General features: G+C 38.2%; 1 protein-coding gene across 2 annotated transcripts in view; it reads left to right on the top strand.

The window, feature by feature from the left end:
- The window catches only part of Tango9 (transport and golgi organization 9), a 49983-nt gene that overhangs the window by 25548 nt on the left and 12399 nt on the right, over nt 1-12036 (top strand). For both annotated transcript variants that reach the window (XM_076200006.1, XM_076200007.1), the window contains exons 2-6: nt 764-864; nt 4218-4300; nt 8048-8165; nt 8638-8814; nt 11454-11564. In XM_076200006.1, the coding sequence (XP_076056121.1) occupies nt 764-864; nt 4218-4300; nt 8048-8165; nt 8638-8814; nt 11454-11564 (590 nt within the window). The remainder of the gene's footprint in view (nt 1-763; nt 865-4217; nt 4301-8047; nt 8166-8637; nt 8815-11453; nt 11565-12036) is intronic.

Genomic DNA, 12036 nt, shown 5'->3' with positions numbered 1-12036 from the left:
ATATATCAAAAAATCCTGTATTATTGCTGTAATAAACTTCAATATAACTAAAAATCCTGTATATTAAGTTATTAAGTTTGTATATTGTTTGTATATTATTGCTGTAATAAACTTCAATATAACTGAAATAATCCTTTGGTGAGCAAATGTCCTATTTATCACTTGTTCGGTGAGCAATTGTCCGGTGACCAACTGTCCATACCCGACGCTGGGCCATAGCTCTACCAACTGAGCTGATGGAGCTTGAAGTTGATAAAATTAAGTTCCATCAGCTGTCGACTCTTGGAAATTACTTGTGATGACATACACGCTGTTGCTGGCGATTCTCTTCAGGTATTTACAATGATGGAAGCCCATCAATGATTTGTACCAGGTTCACCACTGGCTGTGTGTTGAGCTTGAGTCTCTGTGAAAATTAATTCTTCGGGATGGTGCTGAATATACTCGTATTACCATAGGAAATGGGTTTAGAATGACTTCCCTTTGGTGTGGTGATGTTACAGAAGTCAAATAAAATTATGGTATTTGCTAGGATTAAATGTACTTAGTATGTCATCATAACAGTGTGGTTAAATTGATAACCTCTATGTGCTGTATTAAAAATCGAGTGTACCTATTAGTGGTTAGAATATACTTTTGGAGGTGATTTTAGAGACTTTTACATACGTTATATATTCTTAGAAAAAATTATCAGGATGATGTGAGAAGTTTGGTAATTACTTTATATTGGAAAATCTTTTCTGATAGATATTTTTTTTTCCAGATGGGCAGACACAATGAAATCAGAAAACAGTGCAGGGGAAGTGACAGAATTCCAGCATCCTTTCTTCCAGGCAGAGGGAATGTTTATAGGTGAAATTACATGTAAGTAATATACATTCATTTCATAAATAGTTTATTATTATTATTATTTTTTTTTAGTAATCTCAACTCATTAGTGGATTAAAGGTGGTCTTAACCACCAGAGTGGTTTTATTACACTTAAGGACTTTATCAAGATAATTCCAGTTAACTTTATTCAACTGGATTGAATCTTGCATGATCATTTTTTTCATGGTTAATGCTTTCGTGGCGAATGTGAACAGAGTGGGTGGGGGGTTAAAATGAATGGGAAAGGAATTATGCATTTAGATTTTGGCTACCTCCTTTATAAGGAGGAAAAAGCCCTTGATACATGTATTTATGTATGATGTTTAAAGAGGTATGTATGTGTGTGTATATTATATATATATATACTGTATATATATATATATATATATATATTATATATACAGTATACTCTGTCTTGTAGGGCACCTTTTGTTCACTCTTTTTTATACTTTGTGTGTTTTCATAATTTCAAATATATTAGAGAGTTACTAAATGTGAAAGCACTAAGAAAATGATAGTGATGAATGAGGAATATAGAGGAGAAATAAGGAAAGATGAGGTGAAAGCAGTAATTGAAATCATGAGAGCAGGTAAGGCACCTGGGTTGGATGGGTGCCATGCAGAGTGTCTATAAAAGGGAGGTATAGTGATGGTAGACTGGCTAGTGAGGTTGTTTAATGTTGTCTAAAAGATGGTAGAGTGCCGGAAGACTGCCTGTAGTAGTTTCAGAGGGAGTTTGTTGGGTGTAGTTAGAAAGGCTTATGGGAGGGTTTTGATTCAGAGGATTAGGAGAGGAACAAAAAAAGTAATTGATGAGGAACAGTATGGGTTTAGGACAGGTAGGGGTTGCATGGTTCAGATTTTTATGATAAGGCAGATATATGAGAAATCTTTAGGAAAAGGTAAGGATGTTTTGGGGGCTTTTATGGCTTTGGAAATGGCTTATGACAAGGTAGACAGGAAGGCACTGTGGGAGGTATTGCAGATATATGGGAAAAGAGGAAAGCTGTTAAGAGCAGTCAATAGTTTTTATGAGAGTAGTATAGCCTCTGTTATAATTAGAAATGGAGAGAGTGAGTGGTTTGAGGTAAAGGTGGGATTTTGCCAGGGATGCGTTTATGCTGCCTTGGGTGTTCAATTTATACATGGATGGGATGGTGTGAGAGGTAAATGCAAGGGTGGGAATTGGGAATGGTTAAAGAAAATGGAGAAAAGTGGGAGATAAGCCAATTGTTGTTTGCTGATGACACTGCGCTTGTAGTAGGATCAGAGGAGGGATTAAGGAAGTTAGTGACAGTTTGGAAAGGTGTGCAAAAGTAGGAAGTTGGAGGTAAATGTGGGTAAGGTGATGAGATGTACAAGGGGAGAGGATGGCAGCATTAAGGGAGAGAGACTGGAGGAAATGGATAGTTTTAGATACTTGGATGTGAATGTGGTAGTAAAGGGAAGAGTGGAGGTGGAGGTAGAATGTAGATTGAAGGAAGCAAGTAAATGCCTTGGGGGATTAAAAAGTGTAATGAGAAATAGACATTTGGCAATGGATGCTAAGAGGAGATTGTATGAAGGGGTGATTGTGCCAACAGCACTGTATGGAGCAGAAACATGGAACATAAGAGGGGAAGAGTTTAAATGTGTTTGAGATGAAATGTCTGAGAAGTATGGTGGGGGTTACTAGGCTGGATAGAGTGAGAAATGAGAAGGTGAGTGAGGTGGAAAGGGAGTTAAGAGATAGGGTTGATGAAAGAATATTGGGATGGTTTGGACACATGAGAAAAATGAGTGAAGAAAGATTAGTAAAAGAAGTGTGGAAGGCAGAGGTGAAAGGAATGAACATGAGGGGGTGACCAAGGATGAGATGGATGGATGGGATGAAAAGGGCAATGGGCAAGAGGGAGAATGTCTGTTGAGGAAGGAAGGGAGAAGACAGAAGATAGGAGTGAACTGAAACTATTGGTTGTTTTAAGAGATTAGATAACTTTATGTATGGGGATGATAGGTGATAATGGACATAGAGATGCCTAGTTTAGGGATTTTGGTCTCTTGCAACCTCCTACATTCTTATGTTCTTATGGTGCCCTCCCATCCCAAAACAAAAGATTCTCTCTTTCAGTTTTGTCCACCCAGAAAATAGTAAAATGAAATAGATACAATCCTTACATGAAAAAAGTTAAGGAAATATAAGTGCTGGTAGAGACAGAGCTTTAGCTTGGTCAGAAAATTGAGTGCCAGATTCATGGGGTTGCACTTTCTGATGAAGGTGCAGATGTTGATAGGATTTGAAGATAAGCATTGGAGGGACAGTTCTCTTGACTTGAGAGAAGGATAAAAAATGAGGTGGATGGATGGGGTGAAGGGGTATTGGATGGAAGAGGAATGTTGAGCAAGGCTGTGTAAATTTGTGGAACAAATTATATACATATGCCAAAAGACACTTTTCCCCTTATTAAGTAGAACAGATTGGAAGAAATACTCCAGTCCAACATAAATATTGTTGTGGCAAAGTTTGATAAATGGGGATATAGATTGGACTCCATGAACATAGCTCAAAGTCCATATGCTACAATGACGTAAATAAAATTGAATAATAATGCAGACAGCAGCCTAATATTTCTTCCCAAAGAGATATATAGGTAGGTCCAAAGGACCATTGTCAGATGCTATTGAGCTTCAAGTTTTCATTTAGTGAAACTTCAAGCAACAATTTTATATACATATATATATAATTTTTTTTTTTTTTTTTTTTTTTTTTTTTTTTAAGCCATTACCTGCTCTGGAGGGGGGTTGGGTGAGGCATGAATGCCTGCTGTGTCAGACTTGGACCTTATTACTCCCATCACATTTATTCTGTTATGCAATGTTTCTCAATTTTTTCCCTGTTGTGGAACCATTGGAATAATGTTCATGTCTCAGTGAACACCTACATTTTCTTTTTATATCTTTATCTTTATTAATCTTCCATTTTTTGTAAGCTTTTAAGTTCTCAAGATAAATGTAATACTTGTGTTTTTGCATTATTATTGAAAAAAATTAAACTGAACGCAAAATTGAATGAAAAAACATTCTGTTGAGTAACATAATTACTACCATCCCTTGTGGAACCTGTAGCCCTCTCTCAAGGAACTGGTTCCAAATAAACTCAGTTATGAAATGCTGCTTGAGTAAGATTTGAACCATCGTCCATCAACTTTCTCATCTCCAGATACTACTGCTTCTGTTGCATGTTGCATCCACAATCCCCCCAAAAAGAATCATATATAATTGTTTTTATTTTTTCATCATTGATTTTATTATCATCTGTCAGTCATCATCATCATTTAGCTTTTTCATTGAATACTTTCTTTTTCCAGGCATTATAGCATTTTATGTGCTTAGAATTTTCACTAGAAGGCAGCAGGCTGCCCAAATAGAAATGGCTCCTCTCAGTGAAATGGTAAGTTGAACATCAGTTATGGTAGCTCTTAGAAGTAATTCAGCATTGTAGTTTATTTACTTTGAGATGAAGAAATCATACTTTATATATTATTTACACAGATGTGTTTACTACTGTGGCACATCCAGCTTTGATCTTGTGTTTAAGAGTTTTAATTTACTCTCCAGTAGCTAATGGTGAGTGACATAATTCTGGCTTTGAGCACAGATGCAAGGGATGATCTCTTCAGCCACAGGTGAAAACCTTTTGGCATAAGCTCTAACCTTGATGTGGTGTTTATTTTGATAGACTTGTCGGCAATTGCCACTTTCATACACATAGTGATTCTTTATGTCCATCCTGTGCTCCCTTAGTATCTTAAGTAATCCTGTGTAGCTCTTGTCATGATATGACTTAATCCAGCCATTACAGGGAAATTGTAAATAATGCTGAGGTCACTGTTGGTCTACATTGTCTCTGGTACCAGCTATTTAATCATCTTTCTCTGGTCCCTTACTATCACTAAGCCTAGTGGATGTAGTGCCTCACTTAACATGTTGGCAAAATCAGAACAGGAACCACCATGCACTTCATATCTGATCTCTCCTGTTTCTCTTGCACATCATATCAAACATAAGATGAAACTAAGTTCATATAATAAAAGGTATTATTGGTCGCCAATTTAATGAAGCAGCCTTGCTGTGGATGTGCTGTGTCTTGCGACACTGTCTCTGACTCAGGGCAGTGGATAAGATGCAGAGATGACCTGTCATCCAGGAGGTGCCAAGATAAGAGGGAGGGTAGAAGGTGGAGGGGAGTGGAGTGTATTAGGGATGGAATGGGTGGGAATGGTTTTTATGCCTTTTTCTTTTTGGCTACCTCCCTTGTAAGGAGGAAAAAGCCTTTGGTATATGTATGTATGTATTATTGGTGATCAGTCTATATCAATTTATGTATATACCAAGGGATTTTTCCCCCTTATTAGGGAGGTAGCCAAGTCAGAAGGCAAGTACCCACTCCCACTCATTTCACTCCCACCCATTCCACTCCCATGTACCCTTTCTTCCCTCTTATCTTAGCTCCTCATGGATGATGGGTCATCCCTGTATCTGATCCACTGCCCTAGGTCAGAAGCAATGAAACAAGACAAAACACATCCACAACAAGGCAGCTTCATTTAATTGGCAACCCCCCTCCCCATGTCCCCTCATGCAGAAAAAGAGAAGACAGGGAGAATTCCTTTCAGGCTGTGTCAAAATATCACTCGCCCATAACCACTCCCTAGTATCCCCCATCCTCCACCCACTCCCTTCCATGCATCACAGTATCATCCATACACAAACATTCTCCACTCACTCCAATCTGCTGTCTTATCCCTTCCTTCCTCAGTAGACATCCCCCTCTTTCTCTTTAACCTCATCCATCCAACTCATCCTTGGTCGTCCCCTCCGGTTTCCTACATCCACCTCTGCCTTCCACACTTCTTTTACTAATCTTCACTCATTCTTTCCATGTGTCCAAACCATCCCAATACTCTTTCATCAGCCTTATCTGTCATCTCCCTTTCCACCCCAAGTTTTCTCCTCGCCTCATTTCTCTCTCTATCCAATCTTGTAACCCCAACCATATTTCTCAGACATTTCATCTCAAACACAATAAAAAAAATTCTTCTCTTTCTCTCTTAAATTGCAGGTTGGTCTCTGCCCCATACAATACTGTTAGACAATTACCCCTTCGTATAGTGAGCTCTTTGTATCCATTCCCAAGTGCCTATTTCTCATGACACTTTTTATTCCCCCAAGGCATTTAATTGCTTCTCTCAGTCTACAATTTACTTTCACCACCATTTCTCCCTTTCTTGCCACATGCGATTGCAAATACCTAAATATATCCACTTCCTCTCTCCTTTAAGATTTACTTCCAACTCACTGCCATACTCTCCCCTTGTACTTCTTATCACTTTACTTTTACCCACATTTACCTTCAATTTGCTCCCGTTGGATACCCTCCCAATTCTTAATTCCTCCTCTTACCATACCAAAAGCTCAGTGTCATCAGTAAACAACAACTGGCTCACCTCCCATTTTTCTCCGTTCTCTCTAACATCTCTAGTCCCCTGCCCATTACCCTTGTCTTTACCTCCCGCACCACCCCATCCATGTGTACATTGAACAGCCATGGTGACAAGACACATCCTTGATGTAGTCCCACTTTTACCTCATACCACTCACTCTCTCTATTTCCAATTTTAACACTGGCTATACTACTCTCATAAAAACTCTCGACTGCTCTTAACAGCTTTCCCCCTATCCCATATATCTTCAAAACCTTCCACAATGTCTTTCTCTCTACCTTCAGTCTTCAGGCACTTTACCCTCCCACAGACACACATTAAACAACCTTACCAGTGAGTTCAGTATTACTGTACTTCCCTTCTTCAGACACACTACATGACACCCATCTAACTTAGGTGCCTTACTTGCTCTCATAATTTTCAAAATTACTTGAACCTCATCTTTTATTTGTCCTCCAATTTCTCCCATTACCATAATTTTCTTAGCACCTTCCAGTGCTACCACCAATCCCTCCCTATCTTCCACCACATTCAACAGCTCTCTAAAATACTTTGCCTATCTTCCCCTTACCATCTCCTCTTCTATTAACATCTGTCCACCTGTGCCTTTTACCTTTTCTTCTCTACTTGACTCACCTCCCTTTCCTCTCTTGAGTTCCTTCCAAAACATCTTGTTACTTTCAAAAAAGTTCTGTCATACTCCTCCCCCATTTTACATATCTCCTTTTTGTCTTCTTTATCTTCTGTTTTGCTTCTCTTCTTTTTTCTTTGTACCTCTCATATGATTTTTTCGTCATCATTCCACCACTCGCTGCCCTTCTATTCCCTCCCATCCTCCTTGTTCCACATACCATCTTTGCACACCTTGTCACTCCCTCCTTGAAACACCCCCATTCCTCCTCCACCTCCCACACTTCTTTAAGTGGGGCCTCCCTCCTGACCTCCGTAAGATGCTTGGTGCTACACCCATGATACAACCCCTTGTAGGATTTTTAAAAGACGTTAATTTATTCTATTATATTTAATCTTAACTGTGTCGTACCTATGTATTGGTAATCTTACTTCTATTGTAGTTCGCTACTTAATGTCTAGGCTTCGTATATATTTCGTAATTATTTTAATAATTAGTCAGACAATAACGTTGTAGTTGTTTTAATTTTTAGAATCTAATATTTTAACCTCGTTATCTATTTTATCCCATGGCACGAATGGTCTAACGACCCTGTGCCGGGCTTTTGCCCACTCTAATTAATCAATCAATCAATCCCACACTTCTTTCAGCTTATCCTCATACTCCCACTCTTCTTCATTCTCATTTAAATGGTTTACTCTAAGCACCTCTTTACCTTCTGCCCATTTCCTCTTTCTCCACCTCTCCTCCACTCTCAACTTAACTTCCACCAAAAATTTATCTGCTGTTCCCCCACTTTCCCCTAAGAACATGGATGTCCAGAACTCTTTACTCTTCTCCTGAATACCACTACATAGTTCATTAAATGCCTTATCACCACCCTCTCCCATGTGTACTTATGCTTGACTTTTTTTTTTTTTCTCCTTTTTATACAAAACTGTGTTAGCTATCATCAATTTTTTTTTTCTCTAAATACATCTATAAAGTATAATACTTTTAAAAATGTGTTATAAGTGAACGTGTATCACTCATCAGTTAATAATACTTTTTCTTTATTTTTCAGGAACTAAGATTTCCAAAAAGGATATTTTTAGTACCAGCATTATGTGATATGTTGGCCACGTCTACAATGTACCTGGGTCTCACTCTCACTTATGCCAGCTCATTCCAAATGTTAAGAGGTATGTTTGATTTTTCTTTGCATATATCTGAAAATCTACAATTAGAAAGCCTTAAGAATAATAACAGGTTGCATTAAGACAACTCTTATAAGTCGTTTACAGTTATTTGTAAAATGCCTCCCTAGAAAATAAGGTGGATGATGAATTGGTACAGCCCAAAGGGATTTTACTGGGTCTTATTTGATTACTTATAAGTAGATAAGAAGAGGGGGGGAGGGGTTGTCATATAATGAAGCGATGGGGGTAAATCAGCTTCAACTGTTGAGCCCTGCTGTGGAGGTACTGTATCTTACTGCATTGCTTCTGACCCAGGCAGTTATGGCTCTAAATAGAAGAAGCTAAAGATGAAAGGGAAAATAACTGGGTGTTGGATTGGCGAAGGGTGGGTCCATGTTTTGGCTGGCTGATTCCCGGTATGGCATAGGGAATTGTATGTTTTTTGCCTTAATTCTTTCTTTTTTCTCTCTTGCAGGAGCTGTTATTATTTTTACTGGTCTCCTTTCTGTTGCATTTCTTGGACGAAAATTGCGTTACTTTCAGTGGATGGGAATGTTCACTGTCATTGTTGGTTTGATTGTTGTTGGACTCTCAGACTTTTTAGGCACAGGAACTGATTCAGATGGAAAGGACTTAAATTCCATCATTACTGGTATGTAATTTACAAATTTTATTTATTGTTTTATAATAGTACTATCTGTATGTGGAGGGGTGTGGAGTGTATTCAGGGATGGAATGGGTGGGAATGATTTTATGCCTTTTTTTTTGGCTACCCCCTTTGTAAGGGGGAAAAAGCCTTGGTATATGTATGTATGTACTATCTGTATGTACATACCCATTTACTTTGGTCACATCTTTTATAGATTTTGTTCTGGTTAATGCTAAGTAAATTTATTGACTCAAGGGGCCAACCCAGGACTGAATGGGGGTTAGCCCCTTCCATACGGTGCCGCACACGTAGGCGTCATGGGGAGCGAGTGTATTCGCGAGGCTGCCATATCGGCGTCTTGATTATATTTATTGTAGTCGCCCCTCCATAATGACATTCTTTCTAATTCTTTTGTAATCGCATTTTCTATGGTTATCAAAATTCACGGGTGAAGAGAGAACGATCGATATAAGCGGTGACTATATTTTATGATGCGAGTATTATTACGACACGTCGTACGGCTGGCATTGGCTGCTGCCACCGAGATCTAAGTCCATGACGCCTACGTGTGCGGCACCGTATGGAAGGGGTTAAAATCAATTTAGAACCCCCTGTTGTTATGATTGTTGAATAGGGATTGCACACACACACACACACACACACACACACACACACACACACACACACGAGATCTGAAAAAGAATAGCTTCCCACACAGAGTGATAGATATCTGGAACAAATTGAATGAGGAAACAGTGAGTGCAAAAACTATATAAGAATTCAAGATCAAACTGGATGCTGAAAGATACAAAAACGGGTCACTACAAGCATAGCTCTCTTCCCATAAAATACAACTAGGTAAATATACACATACTTGAGCACAAATCACAGGCAGGAATGGATGGCTAGAAACAAGCTCTGATGTACAGCACTTTTTCAATAAATTCGAAGGAAACACCTAGCTTGTATATACATTCGGGAAAGAGAACTGTCTTTATCGGGTGACCAAAATGATAAAATAGAGTAAATTCAACAATATTGTTAAATACACGATGGAGAGTGATGAAGGAGATAGACAAAAAAATGAAACAACAAAGAGAAAATTGGATGTAAGTAGAGTAGAATCACCATTGGGGGTCATACCTAAGAAACTTGTATGATTGAAACCCTGATGTCTACTCAGGTTTGATAATAATGTATTTTCAGGGTTTACAAAAGAAAGTGGAATACTAGGTAGAGGTTTAGTATTGGAAAGAGAATCTAGGAATAAAAAAGTCCTAAGAAATTGAGAGATTGCAGAATTGATAGAGGAACTAATGGATCTGAAAGCTGAACATAGGGTAATGTACAAAGAGGTGAATCAACTAAAAAGAGCTAATGCCAAGACTAACAGCTAATACTCAAGACTAATAGATGTAATACAAGAGAGGGATGGATGGGCTGATTGTGCTTTCTTGGACTTACCCAAAGCCTATGACAAGGAACCACATAAGAAAATTATTTAAAACATTGGAAAACATAGGAGGGATACAAGGCAACTTACTAAACTGGATGGAGGACTCCCTAAATGGTAGAAAGATGAGAGTAGTACTCAGAGAAAAATATTCAGGTTGGGAGGTGATTAGTAGAGTTCCACAAGTATCTGTATTGACTCCAATGATATTTATTATTTATGTGAATGACATGGATGGAATGTTACATGAGCTTCTTTGTTGAGGAAAGTAAAAACCGAAACTGATTGCGAATCACTTCAGGGAGACCTGAACTGGAAATGGAGTCAGAAATAGGAAGTGGACTTAAACATTAAGAAGTGTAGCATAATGGAGTTTGGAAAAAAGTGAAAATAGAATATCAGGACAATATGAAATTGGAACGAAGGAGGTAAAGAAGGTGGGATCTGAAAAAGATCTAGGAGTGATTATCTCAACAATTTGTCCTCTGGTAAACAAATAAACAAAATTGTCAAAGAATCCTATAACATGCTAAGATCAATAAAAGTGGCATTTACCTATTTGGACAAAGAAATCATTAAAAAATTATTAGTCACACTAATAAGGGCTTCACTAGAATATGCAGTGACATTATGGTCACCCAGTACCAAAAAGAATATAAAGAAAATTGAAAGAATCCAGAGAGCAACCACAAAAATGGCTCCAGCAATTTCAAACTTGTCATATGAAGAGAGACTGGCTAAATTAGAGTTACCAACTGGAGCAAAGAAGAGAGAGGGGGCAACCTACTGATCATCTATAGAATCATGAAGGGCACAGAAATACTCGATAGAGAGGACTTGTTAAATTGGGACAAGAGAAACACAAGAGGACTTGGAAAGAAACTCAAAAAAGATAGTTATAGAAGAGATCTGAAAAAGAACAGTTTTGACACAGAGTGGTGGACTCTTGGAACAAACTGGATGAAACAATATTGTGTGCAAAAACCATACACGAATTTAAGAGCAAACTAGACACTGCAAGATACAAAGGCAGGACACCACAAGTGTAGCTCCCCTTCCTGTAATGTACAACTAGGTAAATACACACACACACACAATGTAATTATATTGTAGATAGTACGAGTGTATATTTCTTATTTTATTATTATTATTATTATTATTTATTTATTTATTTATTTTTTTTTTCCAGGTGATTTGTTGATTATAGCAGCCCAGGTGGTCACTGCAACACAAATGGTGGTAGAAGAAAAGTTCATCACAAAGTACAATGTCCCTCCATTGGTTGTTGTAGGCTGGGAGGGTATGTATGTATTGGTTGTTTGAAGCATTGATTATGAGCATAATGTAATACTGCATGATAGATTTTAAGTAAGGATTGTTCTGGACTTATGAAATTCACTATTTTTAGTGATATTTGTATAGACTGGTATTTTTCTTATGGAACCAATGATGATACATGTTTGTGGTGGTCTATCAAAAGTGGACTGCCGGAGAATTGTCTCTCTCTTTCCCAGTTGCAAAACCCATCAACCCTATCACTTCCATTTTGAAGTGCAGTCTCAAGAGGCTGACACTGACCCACTGGACCGGGCCCAAGATCTTTCTCTATCAGGTTCATTTGTATTTCTTCCATCTTTTGACCTATGGAGAAATAGTAACTGGGAAATCCTCCCCTCCTTCTATCATCAGGTGACACAGAAGCAGTCTCATGCTATTACACCATAGACAACAGTCCAATGTTTCTTTCCACATGGACCTAGGAAAGGGCAAGA

The sequence above is a fragment of the Oratosquilla oratoria genome, chromosome 16 (genome assembly GCF_046742065.1).
Source record: "Oratosquilla oratoria isolate Oo_2021 chromosome 16, ASM4674206v1, whole genome shotgun sequence".
In the NCBI taxonomy this organism is placed as follows: Eukaryota; Metazoa; Arthropoda; class Malacostraca; order Stomatopoda; family Squillidae; genus Oratosquilla; species Oratosquilla oratoria.
This window is presented reverse-complemented; position numbering and strand designations above follow the sequence as displayed.